Here is a 26,047-nt window from a genome sequence, read left to right as displayed (position 1 = left end):
AGTCAGTTTTATTGTTAGAAAAAAGCATGCAGCTCAACAGAATTGGGAAACAGTGCACCTCAGAGACTCGTAATGGGAAAAAGGATCTTAATAGAGCTAAACCTTAATTTTTGTTAGCACAGGTAATGAAGGAATTGTTGTCATGTAAGGTGATCCTATGTATGTGTTGTGAAATTGCAGAAAAACCTTGGTTCTTTTGTGCCAAGTAACTCATCCTCTACTCATCATCTTATACTTGTAAAGGTGGTTTTAAACCATCCTTTCCTTGGGGATAACTCCCCCCACCGGAGGGTGAGAACCATAGTTGGAAACCCCGTGTTTTAAGTTGTCTCCGGTTGTTGTACAAGGAAAATGGTTATCTAGGTAATAGAAAGTGGGTGGAGGGTAATGACTTTAAGATATGAAACAAGTAGACTGTATTGCTTGGACAGTGAGACTCACTGGGGCATATGAATGTTTACTGAGTATTTCTGGTCTATGCTTCTGGGGCATTGTATCAGATACAATAGTTGGTGAGCATGTCATCCTTTCTACTTCCATAGTATCAAGCTGACTGGAATTTTTGAAGGAACAGACTGATGTAACTTTTGGCTTCTTTTTACAGTTTTTTGAAGTCCACATATGTGTGTGCATTTGAGTATGCAAGGTAGACAGATTAAGCTGTAAACAAATTAAGTAGTAACTTTTTACAGAATGTTCCTTGATTTTGTTCTAGAAACTAATTTGTATTATTCCAAAATTTGGTTTTAATGTTCGGTTGTTGAACTAATGACTCTGTCCCTCTTACGTAATCACTTTTTGTTGTATGTTCTCTTAATAGCTGAGTAAAGGTATTACAGAAAGTAGTTGAGGCACTTGAAGTTTTGTGGTTTAGTTTTCAGCTGGATTCTCAGCTAATTTTGGATAATAAATTATCAGGAATATTTCTCCTCTAAATAGCTGAAAATCTTCCTACGCATCTAATTCATTAATGTTTTTGTTGTGTCAAAATGGGTTGCGTTGACTGGAAACCGTGGTAAAGTCATAGATATTTTAATATTTATTCTGTGGCAATTATAAATCTGACATTTTGATTGGTTTTGATAGTAAAGTACTTCTTTTTGGTACTTCTTAACATCCGATGGGTTTTGATGTAGTTATTAAGTTCCATCAGCGGACAGATGGGAGTGGTTTGTAGGCAGTGGTTGTGATGTGTGATTGGAACTGCTGTTTGTGAATTTCCCATTACTGCCAAGTCTGGCCTTGTTCTCCTTAAGTAGCTTTGATTCTGATCTGTAAAAGGGCAGATCCAATTCAAGAATTCAAGACTTAGTTCTCTGTAAATTCTGAAGTAATGTCTTTGAAGTAATACATATAAAGCAAAATGGTTTGAGAAATCTTGATTGAAGTTTTAGTTAAAGATGGCTTTATGTTGTTGTTTTTGGTAGTAGAAATTGGTAAAAATTCTTGCACTGGAAGATTAGCATATATGAAAAAGCTTACAAAGTATATGTAAGTAAATGTTCTGAGTTTTGAGTTTTCCCTCTTTCCCCTGTTTCAGTGGGATTTATCTTGATTAATATTTGGCTATCTAGAAGTTGGGTCATCCTGCTGACCATACAGAAAGCCTATATAAGTGGCTAGGTTACCTGTCAAAAGTTAGATGAGGTCAATCTCATCCCTGGTCTTTAAATAAAATAATTGGAATTAGAAAGCTATAGAACTTCAGCAGGGAGTCATAGTACGTTATTATCATTACATTATGAGCCTAGCTATTCTGTCTTTTGAAAATGACTTATGAAATTTTCAATAAATAGAGCAGCTTCAGACTGGGATGCAAAGCTTTACTTTTTTTTTTTTTTTTTTTCCGCTCCCCCCCTTTCTTTCATCTCCAGGATGCAGCATCTCTTGGGTCTCAGAAGGGCGGAATAACAAAACAAGGATGGCTGTACAAAGGCAACATGAACAGTGCAATCAGTGTGACAATGAGAGTAAGTTTAAGAATGTCTTACTCATGGTAAAAACTGAACACCAATGTTAATTATGGCTGTGCTTGTGAGAAGTTAATTTGTACATGGTTTTCTACTAAAACAAAATAGTGTGGGATGACAGAGGGAAGTTTGTATGTAATTTATGTCTGTGAATTCTTTTTATTCTACTTAAATCAGGAAAAATGCGTTAAAAATACAGTATGTGGGAGAGGTCCAGTGTTTTAAATAATTTTCTCAACTGGACCCTGATGTGTTATTAGTAGAAAAGGGACTATGTGATATGAGTTTTTATTTGTATTGCCTCTTTATTTAGAAAAAAACTTGAGTTCTTTTTACTGTTATCATAATAAATACCTATTATGTATAATATCGTAGAGTCAGCTTTAAAGATTTTTTTTCAATGAGTCACAAATGCCTTCAAATAATATAGTACAATCTTGCCGCAGGTTTTTTAGTTAAATTTTTTAAATTTTTTTTGGTAAATTAACGATTTCTGAGGATACTAATTAGGTTATGCATAAAGAAAAGCTTTTTCTTGTAACCTACTGTGTAAAGAGCACTTATAGGTTTTGGAATATGAAGCTGATTAATACTAGTGTTGTAATTATTTTTCTTCCTTTCTTTTCACTAGTCGTTTAAAAGAAGATTTTTCCACTTAATCCAACTTGGTGATGGATCCTATAATCTCAATTTCTACAAAGATGAAAAAATATCAAAAGAACCTAAAGGATCAATATTTCTGGATTCATGCATGGGAGTGGTCCAGGTAATTATAATTACTCTGCCTGTTCTCCAGTTAATTCTGTATTGATAGCAAATGGATTTTTTTTTTTTAATGGAGGTAACTTCTGTCAGATGTAGATAAGTACCTATTATGCAGAGGAACAGACAGGCTGCACCTTGCAAAAACAGTGAATGAGGTTTTAAAGGTCAGGAGGCTGAATTTAAAAAATCTTTCTTTTCAGAACATAAAACGCTAGTTGATGTCAAGTATTTATCAAAAATATTTTAAAAATAATTAAGGCAGACACACAAAAAACCCCAACCTTAAATCATGGCAAAGTAATGACAGCATAAAATTAAAGTTCATTTCAGTTACATTTTGTGCTTACATGAGCTGTAAAATGTTTTACATAGCTTCTTGTGTGGGATTTTTTTGTGGGAATTGTATTAAATTCAGTCACCCTTCTAGATGCTTTCATTTGACCTTTATAATGTTTCTTTTATGTGATTTTCTTTATTTTAAAAAGTTAAGGGCTCTGGCAAAATGTTTGTCGGTAGCAAGTGCCAAAGAAAAGATTTTTTTTTTTTCTTGTGATTCTGTTAGGTATTTATAATACAGCATATAACTGTTTTGTTAGGCACAGCAAACCTGGAAAAAACTCGTGGGTTTTAGAGTTTTGTTAACTTGGATAGAAATTGACAACGTTTAATAAAAATTTATTTCTTAATATATTTTTTTTTTAGTATAAAGTTGTTTGAAGGTTTATACAGGCAGATATAAAAGCCATACAGAAGATTATTTTTTTCCAAATATTGTAATTGTGTTTTTGTATACACATTTAATAGATACTTCACATGGCAAGTCTTATACCGATAATAAATTCAATCATATTGCAAGTTCTATGTACAGATTTACACAAATTGTTTTGCCTTAGGGGTACAATTTTGGCCAACTCCCCTGGAATGAGTTTGATTTGTGTTTTTAAAATGAACCAACAAAAAAAAAAAAAGGGGTTCCTAAACACAGTTGTAGTCTTTGTCTTGCACTTAAAATCTATCTTTCCTTCTGCTACTCAGCTTCCTCTGATGTGGCACCCCTCTCTCTGATAATATATATATTCTCCATCTTCTGGACTCTTTCTTGCCCCTTCTGTTTCCCACTTAGCACCACAATATTAGTTTACGTCATCAGAAAACACTAAAATTTTCAGAAGTTACAAATGAAAGAAAGGCACTGCAGCAAAGGGAAGTGCTAAGTCTTGCAGCTGGGGAGAACAGCCTCAGGAGCCAGGATAGCTACCTGTCTGGAAAGCAGCTTGGCAGAAAAGGACCTGGTGGTTCCAGTGGACACCAAGTTGAACATGAGCCAGCAATGTGCCCTTGCTGCAAAGAAAGCTAGTGGTGTCCTGGGCTGCATTAGGCGGAGTGTTGTCAGCAGTTTGGGGGAGGTGATCCTTCCCCTCTGAACAGCTGAATAGCCTTGGTGAGGCCACATCTGTAGTCCTGTGTCCTGTTCTGGACTCCCCAGTAAAAGAGAGACATGGACATACTGGAGAAAGTCCATCGAAGAGCTATGAAGATGATGAAGGGATGGAGGATAGAGCGTCTCTCCTATGAGCAGAGGGAGAGAGCTGGGACTGTTCAGCCTGGAGCAGAGAAGGCTCAGGGGGATCTCATCAATGTTTGTAAGTACCTGCAGGAAGGCTAGAAAGAGGAGGGAGCCAGGCTCTGCTCAGTGGTGCCCAGTGACAGTACCAGAGGTGATGGGCACAAACTGAAGTACAGGAGGTTCCCTCTAAACATCAGGCAACACTTTTTCACTGTGAGGGTGACCGAGAACCGGCACAGGTTGCACAGGGAGGTTGTGGAGTCTCCATCCTTGGTAATATTCAAAAGCTGCCTGGACATGGTCCTGCGCAACTGGCTCTGGGTGGCCCAGCTTGAGCAGGGAGGTTGGACTAGATGACCTCCAGAGGCCCCTTCCAACCTCTATCAATGCTGTGTTTCTATATTTTTGGGTTTTTTTAATCCTGAAAATTCATTTTTTTTCTAAATCATCTTCTCACTAAGTACTCTTCCATCAGTTCAGTTCAAGTAACCTGAAAGTTCCCTCAGATTCTGTCAGCAGCTTTTTTTTTTTTTAATTACTGTGACTTTGCTCTACTGCAAGTAAGATTTTGTGCTGATACAGTAGTCTTTAAGTAAAACTGTACTTCAGATGCTTAAAGTTTATGGTTGGCTTGTGTCTTGAACGCTATACTGTATTCTGCAGTACCATCAGTGTTCATCTTGACATCTGGATGTTCAGAACTGCATGTGGGAAATTGAGAATAGTTATGGATCAACATCACGTGCTAGACCAAAATCAGTTAATGCTTATTTCTATAAAGCCAGGAAGTCACTTAATAGCTAGAATAAAGGGGTTTGGAAATAGCTGTTTTCTTCACTTGAATTGTTGGTGAGGGGAAAGTAAATGAGATTTTGAACTATAAAGTATTATACATAATGGCCCTATTCCAGATGTGTGATTTTATTATTTTATATTATGTACTGTATCCTCTCTGGATGATTTTATTTTATTCATTTTTTTTTCTGTTACTAATTATTGGTTTTGTATTAGAATCTAGAAACTCATATAGGAAAAAAGTGGTCTCTACACAGCAGAAATTCCATTTCCATTTAATGGAAGAGGAAAATAAAGTCAACCCACCCACTGTACTTAGCAGTAGTCTGACTTGGAATTCATAGAAATGGTTGTTCTTTTTAGGTAGGCTTGTTTACAAGCTTTTGTTCTCAGAATCAAACTACTTATTTCAGAGTAAGTCTTTTTGGTGAAAGGAGTTTAGTTCCTATTGCATTCGTATGACATTTCTCATTTCTGTTCTGAGTTCGTTTAGTACATATGTTTACTTATTTTTCAAAGGCAGTAGATGCACAAGGGAGAAAAAAATACTGACTTCACTAACAGACATTAAAGATAAAGCAGGATAGAGCAGGATATGTTCCTTCATCAGTACTTGTATAAGAGGAATGCTGAATATGTGCAATACTGGTTTTGGGGTTTTTTTGGTGGTGGTGGTGGTTTTTTATCTTTCGGTTTTGTTGTGGGGTTTTGGTTGGGTTTGGGTTTTTTCCAAAACTTAAATGAAAAGACAGGAATTCCTGAAATACTGTTTTGAGGTTTTTGTTTGGTTGGTTTTGTTTTGTTGGGGTTTTTGTTTTGTTTTAATACTGAAGTATATTGAGATTTTTCTGCATCACAGAGAAGTGCAGTCACATAATATATGCAGTATATATATTCACACATACAGTCATACATATAGGCATAGTTGCTCTAATTCAGTGATTTGTGAAAACTGAGAAGTGTGATATGTACCACATGTCATTGTTTAATACTGTGAAAGTTAAAGGTTACTGTTCTTAAGATATTTTGTTTACTTAAGTACCAATTTTGATTGGTAAGACTGCCTTAGATCTGGAGTCCATACATTTGTTTGTATTCTCCTTAACAGAAACTCATCTTTGGTAGAAAGGTGACTTTTATCAACCAGTGTTTAGTCTGTTAATTGAAAAATCTGAGGTATAGTGAAACTAAATGTAATTTGGCATTTAATTTGACTTAAACAAACAAATCCCCCAACCATTAAGTCTGTCTTATTGTTTATTTTAGTGTTATCTAATTAATTATTGGTTTTTTACGTTAAATTGATTATAATATAGAATTTTCATTTAAACATTATGAATTCATTCCCAGGGATATGAATCAAGCTAGGTAGCATTTGAACGCTTGATTTAAATGGTGGAAAAAGAATGACAATAATGGTTGAGGAACAAAGGAGGAATTGATTTTCAACTTCATGTATGTTTAAAAGACTAGAAATATCAGCGCATTCAGGGCTGAGGTTGGTTGTGATTCAATCTCTGATATAAAATCCCAACGTGTGAATGATTCTCACTCAAATATTAATAGTTTCATGGGGTTTTTTATCAGTATATCTTAGTTAGCTTCACTCCTAGATGATCTGAGTACATGGAGACTTGATATTTGGAAACTGGATTTTTTGATTTTTTAAAAACGATTGCAAGCAGAATGATGAGGGGAAACTGGAAACCGGGCTGTTATCTTTCATACTTCCTCTTGTTGCAGTGGTACAAATAACTTCAAAAGGTCAAATGCCAGAGAGAAAAAAGTGTAATTATAATACGCATGTTCAAAATGTCAAACTGTACGTTTTTCTTAAAAGATCTGAAATACATATAACTTCCTTTGATTGTGAGTAGGCAGTATGTAAAGATATTATAAAGGTCTTTTGTTTTCTTACAGAACAATAAAGTCAGACGCTTTGCCTTTGAGCTCAAGATGCAAGACAAGAGTAGTTACCTTTTAGCTGCAGATAGTGAACTTGAAATGGAAGAATGGATAAACACCCTGAACAAAATCCTTCAGCTTAATTTTGAGGCTGCAATGCAAGAAAAAAGAAATGGAGAGTCTCATGAAGGTAAGCAGGGTTTCTAGCAATGCTGATACAGTTATGTGATGATATGTATGTACACGCATTTGGAAAGAAATACTTTATTGTGGCAACATTTTTTTTTTGTTCGTTTTCTTTGGTCGTAAAATTATAGGCTTTTTCACTGACTGTTTGAAGTGATGAGAGTTTTGTCCTTTTGGAATTAAAATAGCACTGTTCTGTATTGATTCTGACTGAGTTAAGTCCAGAAGAGAATAATGAGACTAATCAGAAGTCTAGAAAAATAGAACCCACAGTGAAAAATCAGGACTTGTTTTGAAATGTGTAAAATGCTCCTGAAAATAGAATAATCTGTTTTCTGGTGACTGTAGGTAGAAGAATAAGAAATTGTGGTTGCAGTGAGGGACTTGAGTATAGATGTTACTCACTTGACCACAAAGTACTGAAATACTGACCCTAAAGCACTGAAATTGGTTGCTTGGGTATAGCATCTTTTCTGTTTAAGCCCTTTAAGAATAGGTAAGGCAGATATCTGGAAGGAATATAATGGTTTAGTAATAATAAATGAGGTTTAGTTGATAGTCTGGTGACAAAAAGCATAGTCTAGATGAACTCTAGTGCATTTTTCCTCTTGAGAATGGATGGGGAGGGCAACTGGTATGAGAGCGAGTGTATGCATATCCAGAAGAACCTGAAAGAGGTTATAGAAGGTTGTTCTGCTTATAAATAGCCCAATATACCAAAAGGGATACATTAGAGTTTAAAATTAGATATTGCGGTCTTTGTCAAAGATTGCTGGAATTTAACATGATGTTTGCAACAAAAGCAAATTGGAAGAAGGGAAACCTGTAGCTCTGTGAAAGACGTTTTAGTCAGTGGTCCCCAAGTGACCTTAGAAATGTAAGATGCTTATAGCTAACTGAATGATTGCTTTTTTGAATCCAGTAACTGTTGGAGAGGACATCTGGGAACATAATGAACAGAAGGAACTTGTTTTGAAAGCAAGTTGCAAGGCATAGTGGAAAGAATAATATAAGTTTGTGAATTGAGTATCCCTTTACCCCATGCAGATATAAAAATTAATATTAAAGCTATTTTCTAGGTAAGATTAGAAATAACTGTTACTTTACTAATTTATGTAACTGGTTACAACTTCCAAGAAGTCACTGCATCAAAATGAAATGGTAAAGTCATTCACAACCTGTTAATGTTAACAATGGTCATTTTTTGAGGTGGTATGAATTTAAAAAAAGCAAAGAAAACAAAAAACCCCACCAAAAAAACCCAGATATTTTTACTATGTAGTTTTATGAGTGGTTTGGGTTTTTTTTGTTAGTTTGTTTGTGGTTTTTTAATTTTTTAAATGTGGTTTTATAATTTCAGATGATGAACAAAGCAAAATGGAAAGCTCATCAAGTAGTTTTGATAACTACTATCCTGAAATTGCCAAGGTAATATGTAGTGTAAATGACAACTTGGGATAGAAAGTACTAAACATAGGTTAACCACGTGAACTTTCAGTAAAGGTAAGGTATTGGATTCTAGCTTCCAGTCAGTTTGTGATGCTTTGAAAGCATAGAAGCTCTTTTGTTAATAGATATTACTGAGCTTCTTCATTTTCGGCTTTTGGAAGCAAACTAGCTATTTGCTGATGATACCAAATTGAGTGGGTGTGTTGATCTCCTTGACAGTAGGAAGGCTTTGCAGAGGGATCTGGATGGGCTGGACCGATGGGCTGAGGCCAATTGTATGAGGTTCAATAAAGCCAAGGGCCAGGTCCTGCACTTTGGTCACAACAACCCCCTGCAGCACTACAGGCTCGGGGGAGAGTGGCTGGAAAGCTGCCCAGCAGAGAGGGACCTGGGGGTGCTGGTCGACAGCCGGCTGAACGTGAGCCAGCAGTGTGCCCAGGTGGCCAAGAAGGCCAACAGCATCCTGGCCTGCATCAGAAATAGTGTGGCCAGCAGAACTAGGGAAGTGATTGTGCCCCTGTACTCAGCACTGGTGAGGCTGCACATTGAATCCGGTGTTCAGTTTTGGGCCCCTCACCACAAGAAGGACATTGAGGTGCTGGAGCAGGTCCAGAGAAGGGCAGCGAAGCTGGTGAAGGGTCTGGAGCACAGGTCTTATGAGGAGCGTCTGAGGGAGCTGGGGTGGTTTAGTTTAGAGAAGAGGAGGCTAAGAGGAGACCTTATCACTCTCTACAACTACCTGAAAGGAGGTTGTAGTGAGGTGGGTGCTGGCCTCTTCTCTAAAGTAACAAGTGATAGGAAGAGAGAAAACAGCCTCAAGTTGTGCCAGGGGAGGTTTAGGCTAGATATTAGAAAAAAATTCTTCACTGAAAAAGTGATCAGGCATTGGAACAGGCTGCCCAGGGAAGTGGTGGAGTCACCATCCCTGGAGGTGTTCAAGAATCGTGTAGACGTGGTGCTTAGGGACATGGTTTAGTGAGTTAGGTGGTGTTGGGTTGACGGTTGGACTTGATCCTTGAGGTCTTTTTCCAACCTTAATGATTCTGTGGTTCTATACTGTCTTAAAGTTGCTTATATAAATCTTGACATGCTATTTAAAAGATGCATGTTTTATTGTTTTGTTATTGTGTTTGCATATTTTGTACTGTTTTATTGTATGCAGGTAAGTGCTAAAGTATTTCTATAGAAATCTAGTTATACTACAGTCGAGTTTTATTTTTATAGCTAGAAGTCCAGAGGAGCTTAATAGCAGTGATGTGAATGTATTTAAGGTGCTTGTGTTTGTAATAAGCTGACAAGTTCATGGATGCTTCCTGTATTGCCATAGTTCTTGCCTTTCAATTTTATCCTTACAGAGGTGTGGTAGAAATAGAAATAAGAATAAAATAAAATAGAAATAAATAGAAAATAACAGTAGCTCTTCCTCAGCCCATCTGTAGACTTTATTTCAGGTAAATTGGTGACTTGTGTGTTGCAATAAGTTTTGTGCATTCTCTAAGGGAGAAATTATTCTTGAATCCCCTAAGGGCTGGAGCTGGTGACCTTTTTCTACTGAAGCTGCAGAACCCAAACTCTTCCTTGTGCCATCATTCCTCTTTCTTCTGTGTGGCACAGCCTGCAGTCTTGAAACTTTTCTGCTTGACCATGCTCTGGAGTGCTCTCCTTTTCTGAGGATCTGTCTGGCTCCTGAAGGGAATGCAATTTAGAAACTGAGAAAAAGCAGTAAAACAAATTCTATTACAAGAGCTAATGTATCAAAAGATCCAGTCAGAATACATTAACAGGCATTTAGCACCCGAATTGGTTGGCTGACTTAATTCTTTCTGTTACTGCTTCATAATCAACTTAGCACATGTACACAAAAAGCTATTATGTGATAAACCAACACCAGCTACAGCTGTGTTTAGAAATTAATTGGGGTTGTGGTGTGTACAATTAAGTTTTCCTCAAAAGATCTGTAACCATCTAACAGCATACTTACATGAGGCTATGAAAATTTATTTCAGAAACAAATATAAAATTAGCTTGTCTTACTGTATGGAAGGTTTTTCTTTCTTTATAGTCAGAGTTATTGGAATGCTTAGGTTCCCTATGACTTCCAGAGGGGACTTTTATTCAGGGTTGCAGTACTTGTGTATAGTTTTAGTACTACAAATGCTGCTTCCTGTTTCCATAACCTTTTAATCGGAAGCATGCAGCTGGGTATTTTTCTAGCATGTTATTTTTCTCAGCTCTTTAAGCACTGACTTTGTTTATTCCATGGTTATAACCCATTTAGATTTCTGTTTCCTTCCAATTAAGTTTTTCAGTTTTCCCATTCTAGCTAATCTTTACTAAACACTATCTTTTTGAAAATAATTTGCTCTACTGTATTTTTCTAGCCTTTTTTCCCTGAGGAGAAGCACAGGGAAAAATCTGCCTGTTTGCATTCGTACACTGTTTGTGCCTTAACTTGATTACTTTTATATAAATGCTCTTTGTTTTGAGGATTTTTTTTTGTCCTCTCTTCTTTTTTGCATTTTCTTTTCAGCTGTTGCTTGGGTTTGCGTTTGGTTCTTTTTTCCCCCCAGTGGAAGACTTACAAGGCACTGAGCGTTCTTTTAGAAGAGTTTATAGCTGCTCTATTATTTTTGTTGGTTCTGGGAGGAGATTTTCACAATAGCTGACCTCATATCCTTATGAGGAAAGAGCAATTCCTTCAGGGGTGATTGAAGAGCACCTGACAATAGGGGAGAAAAAAGTCTTCCTAGGAAAGGTTTAACTGTTGTGAGTACATCTCAGCCTTTCTTTTTTCTATCGACATCTGTTAGTTCATAACATACACTAAATAAGATAGTACTGTGTGCTGATGTGCACATATATTTCAGTCTATCTGTTCTGCCTACTTCATGTTCCTCTTATCTGTAACTTAAGTACCATGAGTGAATGTAGGGTATTTGTTGTTTTGTTGTTTTCTAATCTTCAGAGAAAACAAATTAGACCTCTGTCTTTAAATAACCATGTCAATGTCATGATCGGTGTGCCCAAGTGCCTCCTTAACTGTTATGGGTGGGACCTTCAGGTAGGGAAACTGTCCCTGTTTTACAGGTGAGGAAATGGAATTACAGAGTCACTGCTGCGCTGTAGGCAGGGTCAATGACTACTTACGTTTTCGGTTCTTGACTTCTGATCGACTGCCCCTGATCCATCAGTCAGAAATGCATATTTTTGTCTTGCCTTGTCTTTGATACACAAAATGCCAAAGAATCTAAAACTATTCAAGATGCTTTAGCTGAAACAGTTTCTGTCCTGCTCCTATGACTAGCTCATCTTCTTCTTCAGTTCTTGCCAATGACTATTCCCTTTCCAAAACAAAAATGCACCCTTCTTGCCATCATTAAACTTCTTCAGTTCAGTTCTGTACTCCACAATCGTACCAGCTGTTGAACAAGCAAAGTCTGCCAATACTCTGCTGGTATTGAGTGTCTGGGTCATGTCTTTCACAGCGATTCTTGTCCTTTTCTCCTGTGTGTGTTTAAGATAATGAGGTAAAGTAAATTAAATCCACTAGAGCATCTATACTCAAAATCTGACCTCAGAAGTTCCTCTTCCGTAATGCCTCCTTTAAGTCAAATTATTTTATTATTTTCAACCTAAAATAGGATTTTGAGCTCTTAGAGATTATGTGCTTGGGGTTTTTTTTGGTTGGTTTTTTGTTTTGTGTTTTGTTTTTTTTGTTTTTTTTTTTTGAGAAAGTAGGAGTTTCTTCAATCTCCAGCAAAGCCAGTGTAGACAGCAGATCACTTCAAGCTGATGGTCAGTGATGCACATTGTGGGTTGGTAACTTCTTTCAATCCATACAGTCTGATCCAAAAATAGACACTTGTCTGTAATGTAATACTTTGTATCCCTGTTTAGCCAGCTACTACTTTGGGAATGGCAAGTCTCCTACATGGGTAATTTTGGTGCATGCATATGTCAACTTGTCATGTCCTGTGACTTTAAAAATCATAGAATACTCTTTAAACAGTACCTTTTTTTTAAAAAAAAAAAAAAGTAACCCATGTATATCACCAGTTTTCACATTCAATTTTGTTCCACTTCACTTTCGTTTTACTGTTAATAGGCTGGTATCCATAAAACCCAGGATCAGTGTACAGTGTACTCTGCAAAGTAACTCTTAAGTGTGAGGGGTTTACATTTCGGATTTTTTTTTGTTTTTTTCCATCTAGCCACAGGAAAACCACTTTGTCAGTAGAGCTCAAGAAAAGGAAAAAAAAAAAAGAAAAAAAAGAAAAAAAAAAAGAAAGAGAAAAAGAGAAAAGAAAGAGAGCTATGATGGTGTTTCTTAATTTAGGTAACCTGTTGTTTCCTGAGCAGTCTTATGCTCTCAGGATAGCTCTGGGCTTTAACCTATATTCATACTTTTTTAAAATTAAATAGTGTTATGAAAGTGATTGTTTAAGGAGCCAAAGTACTATATGAGCTACACTGGAGTATACTTCCCATGAGTTTGGAAGGTTACATATTGTGGTTATAAGTTTTTGTGTTTCTAGGACCTGGAAAACCCTTTAGAGGAGAGGAGTCTTTTCTCACTTTTTACTTAGACACAATGGAGCAATTTAAACTGAGGAGTTGCAAAGTGTGGTTAGGGAGAGAAGAGTGCATGAATTAAAAACAAGTAAAGCTGCGCATATCACAGAAAAATGAATGAAATTGAAAACCCTTTTAATTGTGTGATACTGAGACTTTTTTTCTTACTTTGTACAGAGTACAAGAGAAGCAGAAATCAAGTTGAAAAGTGAAAGCAGAGTTAAACTTTTTGCCTTGGATCCGGATGCCCAGGTTAGACTTTTTACAAGGGAAGCATGTTATTTTATGTTGATCCTTTTGAGGTGAAAAACAACTTACCTTAATTTTCCTTTTCTCTTTTTAAAGAAACTTGACTTTTCTGGTATTGAACCAGAAGTGAAGCCGTTTGAAGAGAAATTTGGAAAAAAAATTCTTGTGAAGTGTAACGATTTATCTTTCAATTTGCAAAGCTGTGTTGCAGAAAATGAAGAAGGACCAACAACAAATGTAAATAATTCATCTAACTATATTCTGTTGCTATGGTAATGAATAACTTAATATTTTGTTGGCACTGTTCTTAATGGCAGGAGTTCCTTGCTGTTATTGAGAAACTTGTGAGGTTTTTTTCTACTCCCTTCAATCAAAATAAGAGGCCAAGTCCTGTGAGAAGTAACTTTGCTACTAATCTTTTTGTTGTGTTGTAGAAAGTGGAATATTTCTTTTACTGCCTTTTACATCTTGTCAGTAATATCTAGAGTGATGGCTCTGTGTGTTTATAAAAATGTTACTTATCTTCCTTTCATACACATTTTTACAGTAATATAGATGCCAGCAATGACACTTGACTCTTTTTTTTAAATGTCTAGGTAGAACCTTTCTTTGTCACGTTATCACTATTTGATATCAAAAACAACCGGAAGATTTCAGCAGATTTCCATGTTGATTTGAACCACACCTCAGTAAGGCACATGATATTCAATGCATCTCAACAAGTGATGAATGGCAGTGGTGATAGCTTGCACAGAATTCAAGACGTTCATGAGACTGTGTTACAATATCCAAAGCAGGTAAAGAATTATCAGGAGTTTGGATGCAAGTACAGAGTTTTCCTACATGCTTTGGATGGCTTTTTCTTGTGTGATGTGAAATGTGTGTACATTTGCATTTTATATTTATCTCTTGTTTTATTTCTAGGGAATTTTCTCAGTCACATGTCCTCATACGGACATTTTTCTCGTGGCTAGAATAGAAAAAGTATTACAGGGAAGTATTACATTGAACCGTATATGAAAAGTTCAGATTCTTCAAAGGTATGTTATCTTCTGCAGCACGGAAAAAATGCTGAGGCAAGACAGGTTGATTTCAAGTTAATAAATATAAATCAGAAGCTTAGTTCTTTTATAGGAAATTCAGATAACTGGATGATTTGATTTAGTAAGTTGTAATTATTACTGGTAACTATTATTAATTGAAATGTTGTAGGTGAAGTCTGACATATTATTGGGAAACCTTTAGCTTTTTATAATTGTGACATAATCTATAATGTTTATAATGGCTTTAAATAAACTAATTTGATAAAAGAGTATTATACTTTCATGTGAAAGTTGAGTTGAAAATTGTTGAACAATGAAATATTAAATATAGCTCAGAAATTAACTGTACGTCTCTTAGTTAATGCATCTTATTCACTGTGTCATTGTTGACTTTTCCTTTGTCTCACTTCTTGGTAACCATATTTTACTGTAAATTTATCTTGCTGTTTTTTCCTTCAGAACCATTGAGATCATTAAGCCTCTGTTTTTATGTATAAAAAGCTTTTCAGATTTGATAGAACTCCAAGTCACTTCTGGAAATAAACCACTGAAATGTCTTAATCTAGGATTACATAACATTTTAATGTTTTCTGAAACATATCTACAAGAAGCTTTGTCAATTGCTGCTTCTTGTTTGTCGCTGAAGAAATAGAGTTTTGATTTTGTTGATTTACAGTTGTGCTTAAATAGTTGGACCAGGATACTAGAAGAAAAGGTTTTTTGTAAGCAATGTCAGCTACTGTTGACATTCTTCCTGTTTTCAGCTAGTGAAAGGGAAGAAGGAAGGGTTAACTTTCAGTCCCTGCAGAAGAACAGTGTTCTTTCCTGCTAATTTAATGCTGGCCAAGCTACACTAAAAGACCTGTATTTTTCACTTGGTCTTACTATAGATCAGACTACTGATTTGCTTTTCCAGGAATACCTGAAATTTTTTTCAGCTATCATTGGAAAACAGCAATTTTGTGTTTTAGGAGTCTGGTTTTGAAGTGTATTCTGACTGTTACTGCGCTAGAACAAAACTGAACTGAGTAACTGATTTTGGTGGTTTTGGGCCTGGGCCACACAGAAAAGGTTAAGTAAGCCCAAGTGTTCCCAAATTTGATACTGAGTGCTAGGCTTGTGTTACCCTATCTGTTGTTGTATTAATTTATGCTGTGCATTTCTGGTATTCATTTGCTTATTATAATTTTATGCAGTTGAACACTTAGTTTGAATTTTTTTCTGTTGTTCTTCTCTGGGATTACACCATATTAATTTGAAACAAAGCAGAACAGTACCAGCTATGTAGGCCTCCATGTGTGTCAGTGCAACAAGCAAGTTCCAGTTCCCTCGAGCTACCACTCTGGACAAGAAAAAAGGCAGATGGAAGTTGCAAATTCTATAGCCAAGAGAGCACTTTTTCTCCCCTTAAGTATTGAATGCAGGGAATTCATGATGATTACTTATCAAGACTCTATGCATCTTAGTGCAATTTCCCCCTTTTTATGGGAAAGGGTAATGGCTTAAACAACACACTGATAGAAACAGCTCTTCATAGTGTCAATGGCATAGATCAGCAAAAATGTTCAGGCAGGTTTACTCTGTTTTTTTGCTCTGGCAAATAATTTTGCTCTGTGTAGGCACACAGAAGAAGCTGGTTTCTGGAAAAGAGAATCCTACTGCTCTGTCAGGAGCTTCTGCTTTCGCTCAAGTGGTTCAGCTCGATGTTGAACGTCTCAAACTAGTGGTTTTCTATCTCTGATTGTTATACATATTGGTTCAATATAATGAAATTGTTTGTTTGCTTAGAAGTTACCAAAACTGAAAATTTGAAGTTTTAATTAAAACAGTGTTGCAGTGTTCATACATAGGATTGTTCATGTGATATTCATATAGCTCCTGCCCATATTCTGCGTGTACTTGTAATACAAGTATTCCAGAGTATACTCTGCAGGAATGTTTTCTGGTACATAAAGTGGGTGATGAATAGGGGAGCAAGTGTTGGGGAGAACATTTTTATCTGGAGTCACAATTATGTCTTAAAACCAGTTGAATTTTGCGCTAGCTTTTGTATGAGTTCTGCATATATTAATTTTGTTTTTTGCTGAATGAAATATGTATTATCAGGAGTGTAAATGGGTCTGTGTTTTCACCCGTAAAATGCTGTGAAATCAGCAGGTCCTGCTTAACCTGAAATGAATTGTTAGAGGTATTTTCATTTGTCTTTCACTTGCATACTTGGGATTAATCTTCTAAAGAAGATTTTCACATTCGTATCAGTGTCAATATGTGTTTCGGTTTTGTTTTTTTTTTTTTTAAATTTTGTACTAACAGTGCAAAAAAAGTAGCTTTAAAAACGTGGCTATTTCTTATGGTCCTTGCAGGTTGCACAGAAAGTTTTGAAGAATGCTAAGCAGGCATGCCAGAGATTAGGTCAATATAGAATGCCTTTTGCCTGGGCAGCTAGGTAAGGACAGATCTTGTCGATCTGTATTTTTTCCTAACTTTTCTTTAACATTATTTTCTGCATCTCACTTCTTGTAAAACTTAATGTGCTGTTAAAATTATTTCTTGTTTTACTTTCAATTAACCAGAAAATTCTGACAAATGAGATTATACTTCAACTCTGTAGTAGGAAAAAAAAATATTCATTGTATTATTATTCAAACCATTGAATATTACCAACTGTTTTCTGTTGTCAATATTTTTTATTTTAAAATTGATTTATTAGACTGAGCTATTTATATGTTAAAACTCACCTACAATGGTAAGAGTATTAAATGCTTAATATGAAGGAATGGTGCAGTATGTTCTAATTTGTAGTAAAGAATTTTCCTGAAGTGAATTCCAACACTTTCATAAACTCAGCTGAAAGCAAGATTTTGACTTTCAGGACAGTCTTTAAAGATGCCTCAGGAACCCTGGACAAAAATGCAAGATTTTCTCCTCTCTTCAGACAAGACAGTAACAAACTTACAAATGAAGACATGCTGAAATTGTTAGCAGATTTCAGGAAGTAAGTCTAATTCCACTCTCCTCCTCCCCCCCCCCCCAAAAAAAAAAACCCCAAACCAAAAAAGACCCCAAAAAACCAAAACCACAACAACCACAGCAAAACAAAAACAAACAACCAAAGAAACCCAAACCTAACCACTCCCCCCTCCCCCCCAAAAAAACAAATAAACCAACCACACTGTAACCCCCCCACCTCACCCTGCCCCCAAGCCCCTAACATTTTTTGTTATGGTCTTGAACTGGAGCATCTAATCTTTTGATGTATGTATTTATATGTTTTTCACTTGAAATATAATCAAGGCCTTTGTATAAGCTACTTTCCTTTGCAGCAGGACTGAAGCATGCCATGTCTGACATGTAGCTCTGTGTTAGGAGTTATGCTTGCACAACACACTCTTCTGGTTCTCAGAGAACAAGTATGAGCATAAGTCATATGTTCACTGACTTTGGACAGAGAATGCTAGCTCTCAGGGAAAGGGATTCAAGCTAGTATCCAGCCCACCTTCCTTGGGAATGCATGTGGCTCAGGATGCCTAAATGGCAGAGCATTGGTCATCCTTTTTTACGAAGTATTCCTAAAGACTGCATCAGTTTGTGTGCAAAGTTTAAGAACTTCCATCCTGACAGATGACACTATTAATAAGCTAATTTCAATCTGCTTTCTTATTGAAATAGGATGTAAAAAAATAGAGCAATCTTTGCTGCTTCACAGAGGCATTTCTACTTCTGTTATGGTACAGTTAGCTGGAGTTGTGTTAATTTAAACAATCACTAATCGCAAAAGTCTTGGGCTATAGTTTCTTTACTTTGTCCTTTCTTACCAAATCTGATAAGGAGATGAGGTTTGTAATAGATATTTTAATTCCATTTTAGCAAGCTGCTTAAAGTTTAATTGAAGTTTACGAAGTGTTGAAATTGCCATGTACTGATAGATCTTGCCATAAACAATATTATTGAAACTGAAACTAATATGGTAAGTTAGCCTAACACATCACTTTATTTTGTGAATTAAGGAAATGTTTTTGGTTATTTCAGCATCCTGTTTGTAGAATCATGTACAGTATTACACAGGAATTTTAGTAAGAAAGATATTGTAGTGTTTAAGGTTTAGCTATTGGAATTAGAATCCATACTCCAACCAGAAAAAAAAAGTTTGCTTCACAGCACAGGATTGCATTTTGGGAAAATTTTGCATCTGCTTCCTCTGCATTAATTTTAAAAAATCATGCTGCTGATTATCTTTACTAATAAAGGGTTCTGCTCTGGTGTTTTTACATGGAAAATACTCCTGCTTCATATTTCTGCATCAGCTACATGGTAACAACTGAGAAATTTCATAGCAGGCTAGTTAATAGTAAATGTTTTGCAGGGTGAGCTTTTATTCTAGAAAAAAGAAGAGGTAGGAAAAAGAATTACTGAGTAGAAAACCCTGAATGTGAATTGGGAATAACCCATTTTGTTAAAGTCCTGATTTCTCATCCTCCAAGTTTACCTCATTACCACAAATGCTTATCACTGGCCATTGAGATTTACAAAGCTTACTTATAGGTTCCCTCCTTATTGTGAATGACAGTGGGTTATTACATGACAAACAAAACCTATCTTTAACAAAGGTTTTCATTTTGTTTTAAAGAAAGAAAAACATCATGTTTTTTCTTAACCTTTTCCATGCTTGTGAATAAAGCCTTACTTTATTTTTTTTTTGAGAATTTAAAGGAGAAGAAAACTGTGAATCTAGGCAAAAAGCAAGAACAGATCAGTCATCCTCCCCCAAACTGCCTTTTCTCTCATATTCCTATTTCAGGATATTACTTGTACCTCTGTTTCCTATTATCTATTTTCCCTGGCATCTGATAGTTTTGCATTTAGCCTGACTTTGAGGTTTTTTTCCTTCCTATAGACCTGAAAAGATGGCCAAACTTCCTGTTATTTTAGGAAATCTGGATGTTACAATTGATAATGTGTCACCAGATTTTCCAAGTAAGTATTAATAAACACTGTTAAATGGACATTCAGGCTTTTTCTTTTCAGTTTTTTAGTGTTTTTTAATGTATTTTCAGATTACGTTAACTCATCCTACATTCCCATGAAACAGTTTGAAAACAGTGCCAAGACACCAATAACATTTGAAGTAGAGGAATTTGTTCCCTGTATACCAAAACACACTCAGCCTTTCACCATCTACAACAACCACCTTTATGTTTATCCCAAGCACTTGAAATATGACAGTCAAAAGTCTTTTGCAAAGGTGAGTACAGGAGAACTGTATATTCTTCTTTCTCATGCTTGGTTAAGATTGTTTACATGTTATATTTCTATGATCAACCTTACGATTAAGTGTTTGGGTTTTTGTTTTTAAATACTGCTTTAGGCTAGAAATATTGCAGTATGCATTGAGTTCAAGGATTCTGATGAAGAGGATTCTTTGCCTTTAAAGGTTAGTCCTTTGAATTTTACGACTGGTAAAAGTAAATAGTGAACAGTTAGCTAAGTAACACAGTAGTACTGGATTCATTTGTCTAGTCTGGGATGGTGGCTTTCTGTCCTCCTTTCACGTTTGGCACAAAAGTAACTTCTAGATTACTTGCTTAGTTTTGATAGAAAAGATTACTAAAGAACCCTCAGAGTATATATACAAGGATATACTTACTGCAAACACGGGTGACTTATGCTTACCCCACAGGAGGAATTCTTTAAGTTAAACCAGTAAAGTTTTAGATCAACTGCAGAGCCAAGCTCTGTATTTGTTTATGAGCTACCACAGTGTATCAAGAGGCACCTGGAAGAAAAGAAGTAGAAAAATATATAGGAATCCTGAGGTGAAATCACAGTGTCAGCTCTACTGCACAGCAGGCAGACAACAGATCATGTAATCCACTGTCTGTGCAAAGAAACCAAGTTAAACACAAGTTAAAATATTTCCAATTCTAGGTGAAACAGATTCTAAGCTGAGAGTAATAAAGGATCACAGGAGTTTCCTTTGTTCTTTTTTCATTTTTTCTATTATTAGTGTATCTATGGTAGGCCAGGTGGACCAGTATTTACCAGAAGTGCGTTTGCTGCTGTTCTGCATCATCATCAAAATCCAGAGTTTTATGATGAGGTAAGCTACCTTTCTGAGGTAACTTTTACTGGTTTAGGTATTATGTGAGTTTCAAAAATACAAGAAAAGATTTTGGGATTGCAAAGTTCTTGGTAATTATTTCAGTTAAATCAGACCCCCCTTTTCACTGTAAGTAAATTTTTGTAAGTAATGTGTGCGTGATTCTTGGTCTTACTTCAAATAACATATAACCCGGAATTGCTTTTTAAGTGTGCAGCCAGTAAGGCATGTCACTGCTCTAGCTGAAGACTTCTACAAAGGTTGTGATTCTTTGCCTTTCAGATTAAAATAGAATTGCCCACTCAGTTACATGAGAAGCACCATTTGTTGTTCACCTTCTACCATGTCAGCTGTGATAATTCAAGCAAAGGGAGTACAAAGAAGAAAGATGTTGTTGAAACACAAGGTTTGTACATTAATGCTTCAGTTTCAGTAAATACTGGGGAGATTTTATGAAGTGTGCACATCTGGTAACCTGTGATTTTTTTGTGACCCATGTGATGCTTTCTAATTACGTTATACGGACTGAAAGATTTCACTAAGTATTTATTTCAATTTAAATGTTTCAAATGTTGTTTTAGAATGTCTATCAAATACATGTTGGGTTTTTTTCACACTCAGTGACAATTTATTTGCCTTTTTAATTGTTTCTAATCATTTTACTTCAAATCATTTGGCCCTAACAGTAACATTTTTAGTTTATGAATTTCATATCAGAAGTATACAGTAAGACTTTTGTAAGGGTTTACGTAATGATTCATAACATATTTAAAATTGCTTGCCTTTCATGTTCCTCAGTTGGGTATTCTTGGCTTCCTCTAATAAAAGATGGAAGAGTGGTGACCAGTGAGCAACACATCCCAGTGTCAGCAAATCTTCCCACAGGCTATCTTAGTTATCAAGAAGTGGGGGTTGGAAAGGTATGTTATAGAAAACTGCTCTAATCTTTCAAAAAAAAGATGTGGAGAGAAGTTTTGAATGTAATTCCCCAGTCTGATAAGATTTAAGTAATTTTCTAGGAGAATATTTTCCTTTTATAGTTGAAATTGAGTGTTTTCCAAAAGTTAGACACCTTAATTAAAGGAAACAAACCAAACCAAACAGAAAGTTTGGGAGACAAAAATTATGACTAAATTCTGACTTTTACAAGAATTTTAATCAACCTGCTCTAATACAGTTTTTTTTGTTTAAATACTTGTTATTATTTAGCTAATGTACTTAGGAAATGTTTAATTTTTTGTAGTAGTAATTAACTAGAAGTTACAGTAATTTTAAAATATATTATACTATTTTGAGTCTATGAAGATATGCAAATAATCTGAAGTCCTTTACTAAATTTTTTTTAGCATTTCATGCTGTCTCCTTTCAGTAAGTCCTTTATTCCTGAAAAAGTCTTATTCTCACATCTTGATTTTTGTGATCTTGATATTTCACTAGTAAAATTTATGATTGTATTTTTCAAACCAGAAAGCTTGCAAAATTGTAGTAATAAAATTGATACCAAGGAGGATACAAAATGTAAAATGTGACGGGGGATTTGACTAAGAGAATGAAATGCGGAGACAAAATTGACTCATTTGAGAGGAAGAGGCCTAAAATCAGCAGCAAGAGGTGCTGCTCTCCTCCTATGCTAGCACCTTTTATTTTTTAAACTTTGCTGTAAGCTTTCCAACCATCGTCTCTTTCACATCTTTCATCTTTTCACATTGTAGGTGTATTCTTTATGCCTCTGCTCTTTGTCTCTGCTCATGCCCATGGATAGAAGGTTAGGACCAATATGACTAATTGTAGACCTAGCAGTACAATCTCTCCCTAACTGGTTGTCAGGGTAGACAGCTGAGCATTCCCATTCTCGGTTCTTTGGACATGGGATGGGAAAGAAGCACTGGCTGCTAACTATTGGTGACCCATGTTAAAGTTTAAACTATGTCAGTATCTGTGGAAATTCTTATGTTATTTTTCTCAGAAAACTAGTAGATATTTCTCTCTAGTCAGAAGCTTCTTCACAGAGTTGTAAGGAAAACATGAAATTTGTGACTTATAAAAAAGTAATTTTGTTAGCCAGTGAGGAAACTACGGTGGGACTTTAAAAAAACCACAAAAACAAACAAACAAAAAAAAAACAAACTACAAACAAAAAAACCCAAACATATTTTAAGTTTCATAAATGCTTTTGGTAATGTTGCCTGCGTAATTTTCCTTTTTTAATGACTTTATTCATTGCACACATTTCTTCAACCTGTTTTCTTTAAAAAAGTGTTGTTTGTGGTACTATAAACAAGTTGTTTTAGTCTAGTATACCACTACATTATTTTACTTTTCTTCTGTATGTCTGTGTGCAGCATTCTGGTCCTGAAATTAAATGGGTAGATGGAGGCAAACAACTGTTAAAAATATCCACTCATCTGGTGTCAACTGTGTATACACAGGTGAGTTATAAAACAAATTAAATTAGAGAAAGTTTTAGGGATAATTCACATTTGTTATATGTATATATAATATTTGGGAACATTCTTAAACGCAGTATACTGATCTCTTACTTTTTTGTCTCTTGGACACTCTCCATGGTTACCTCTTTTTCACATCAGCTGTGAAAAACAGCAGATCTTAAATGGAAGGTATTAAAAATGTGGGCCTTTTGTCCAGCTTTGTCATCCATTACAGTCTGAATTTTCCTGTTAGATGAGAGGTCATAGTTGTCTGAAAGCTATTTACTGTAATTTCTATAAAGCAACAAGTCCTGTTATAACTGCTCATAAAACACATATTACAATCGGTTGGGATAACTAACATTAAATATGCTATTTTCTGCATGACAGGTGGTTTGAAGCAAATGTAGGCGGTGTTTTGTATAACAAGTATTCAAAAATCACTGGAAATTTCTTATGTGGGTTTAGAAAAATCAATGTTACATGTAGATTAAATTAGTCTTTGGACTAGTGCACTTCAATTATTTTTGAAAATTGAATCTATGGACGGATATCTGGATTTCTATATATAAATATTTTTAGTGTGTTCTGTTTTGGATTATGGATAGTAATGTTAGATATTGTTTAATTTGTTGTTCTATTTGTCTTTGACAGGACCAGCACTTGCATAATTTTTTTCAGTACTGTCAGAAAACAGAGTCTGGAGCTCGTGCACTAGGAACTGATCTTGTAAAATATCTTAAGGTATAAATTGGTAGTGAATAACAGATCGTATTATTTATTTATACTTTTGCAAAAACTGGGAGCTTCAGACATTTTCTAGGTCTCATTAATGGAATACACAGTATAAAAAGAAAAAAGATACTTCCTGCCCTAGATAAATTTAGAATTGCAATACAAGAGGAAACCATGAGGAAAGAATGAGACCATGTTGGTCAGCCTTGTGAGTGATAAGTGCAAATCCTCTGTCATCATGACACTTTTCAAACTAGAAAGTCCTTCTAACTGTATATATTTGGCTTGTGCCCTAAAGAAATTTCTCCAGTAGAGACAGAAGAAGAGAAGAACCACTGCTTCAGAGTGTTTCATCTTGCCTTCAGACCAAGGGGATTATTCGATCTTTCCCCAAGTAATCCTTCTGGGATATTGTGGTCCTGCTGTCTGAGATTTCTGTTTGAAGAAGTGAACCTCTTTACCTCTCGCTTCCTACTGTTTGTACTTTTCTGGCAAGGGATTTAAAGTTACTGGTGTTCAATTCCTCCAATGTTCTCTCAAAATACAAACAAAGGAATCATCCAGGTTTTTAGAAGTCCTACTCATAAAAGCCATTTTTCTTACTGGTGCAGCTTTGCCTTCTCATCCTCTGGTTATGGTTTTGAGATCAGTTGGGACACTGAACCTTTATAATTGGATTTAACCTCTTTTTTTTTTTCTCTCAGTATAATAAAGTTGGTATGTTCTGAGTACCTGTCATCATGAATTAGAGGTCTTAGAGTATGACCTGTAGCTCACTGAAGCTCTTTAAAATTGTCAGAATCATTTCCATCATTTTTTTCCAAGGCATGTAGCCTTCCTGCTACTTGAGGTGCCAGAGAAAATTGCAGATGTTTTCTGGTATCAAGAAGGGAAGGATTGTTGCCCATACTGGACTTCAGGGAACTGAATGTCTTTATTGATAAGTTCGGGTTAAAAAGCTTCTGTAATATAGAGGAGTTGGTCTGGGAAATAGTCAGGTGTTACATTAAATGAACCATTATTCCTAAAATCTCTGCATACATGACAAGTCTGAATCACTGCTATTAAAAAACTAGTTTACACACCATGGAGAGCCTCTTTACTAGGACCCAGGCAGCAGTGACTGTTCACATTATGAGGAATGGAACGACCCTGTACTTGTTGTGCAGTTAGTTGATTCTTACCTCAGGAGCTGAAGTTGTAAACAACCCTTCATCAGGTTCTAACATGTTTGATTCACTGAGATTCACAGTAGTTTGAGAAATCCCGCTGTTTCTTAAGTTTACCAGAGCTCTACTTGAATCTGATATAATCAAAATATCTTCCAGTGGCTAGCATGGCAATTTCAGATTTAACTTGCTACCTGCTGACCATCAAAAATGACAGTTGGCTGGAATCAAGGCCATGATTTTCCTCTTGATATTCGCAACTCTTGTTAGTGTAGTAGAACAAAGTGACCATCAGATATTAAAGTATCATTTTAGGGAAAGCTCAAAAGAACACTTCCTCAGATCACTCCCAAATCGCATAATTTACTTCAGTCATGTATGATCACATGTACTGTAATACGTTTGGGTAGCTTTTTCCTTTGCTTAAACACTTATTTATATTAATGCCACATAGGTTCAGTGACAAGACCATGTCTTGCCAAAATCCCAAAATATGGGACAGCATAATGCAACTGCAGAGCCTGTTTATAACTCTTGTTTGTTGTCGAACACCAGAACAGTCACCACACAGTATGAACATGTTGTACACCACTAGATTAACACATCTTATTGACTTTATTGCCTTGCTTCATAACAGAAGTAACAGTAAACAAATGCTGTCTTCTGTGTCAACTACAAATTATGGCTATTCTCAATTCCATTGGGCCAAATTCCTGTCTAGCTATGCCTCACAGGGACCCAAATACTTTTTACTTCTGTGTATTCAGAGCTTACCTTCTGTGTGTCAGCCTGTACCTAGCCGTGCCAGACTTGGCCAGCCTGAGTGCTAAATGTTCTTTAAAGATCAATGTTTCTGTTCACTGGTGACAGTTTTTTGCAGGTAAAGCCTATGCTATAATGACAATGACATATTTAAATATGTAGGATTTACTTTTCTCCATGAAGTCAGTGTGCTACTGGCAGAGTAGCTGGGGTACTGAACCTGACAAGTGTTCTCCTGTTCTCTCTTTGTTCTGCTCTTGCCCTCCCTAACAGGATTGTGTGTAAGCACCATCTGACACTTCTAATTAAAGGTTTTCTGAGACTAACAGAGTCACAGAATGTTAGAGATTGGAA

At 35.8% G+C, this 26,047-nt stretch overlaps 1 protein-coding gene across 1 annotated transcript in view; it reads left to right on the top strand.

Annotated features, from left to right (window-relative positions):
* LOC104461063 (dedicator of cytokinesis protein 9-like) overlaps positions 1-23,771 on the top strand; it is a gene marked incomplete at both ends in the record, with an annotated part of 28,840 nt that extends 5,069 nt beyond the window's left edge. Inside the window, 19 exon segments of the mRNA XM_010072511.1 lie at positions 1,875-1,970; positions 2,602-2,736; positions 7,018-7,192; positions 8,549-8,616; positions 13,387-13,461; positions 13,555-13,695; positions 14,055-14,255; positions 14,383-14,461; positions 14,464-14,498; positions 16,865-16,947; positions 17,374-17,496; positions 19,396-19,475; positions 19,556-19,743; positions 19,867-19,932; positions 20,506-20,598; positions 20,881-21,004; positions 21,397-21,518; positions 22,941-23,027; positions 23,682-23,771. Coding sequence (XP_010070813.1) covers positions 1,875-1,970; positions 2,602-2,736; positions 7,018-7,192; positions 8,549-8,616; positions 13,387-13,461; positions 13,555-13,695; positions 14,055-14,255; positions 14,383-14,461; positions 14,464-14,498; positions 16,865-16,947; positions 17,374-17,496; positions 19,396-19,475; positions 19,556-19,743; positions 19,867-19,932; positions 20,506-20,598; positions 20,881-21,004; positions 21,397-21,518; positions 22,941-23,027; positions 23,682-23,771 — 2,061 coding nt within the window.
* Between the last annotated feature and the right edge of the window lie 2,276 nt (positions 23,772-26,047).

Source organism: Pterocles gutturalis, unplaced genomic scaffold, assembly GCF_000699245.1.
Source record: "Pterocles gutturalis isolate BGI_N339 unplaced genomic scaffold, ASM69924v1 scaffold13547, whole genome shotgun sequence".
Taxonomy (NCBI): Eukaryota; Metazoa; Chordata; class Aves; order Pterocliformes; family Pteroclidae; genus Pterocles; species Pterocles gutturalis.
The sequence above is the reverse complement of the archived record's forward strand: the minus strand, read 5'-3'. Positions and strand labels throughout refer to the sequence as shown.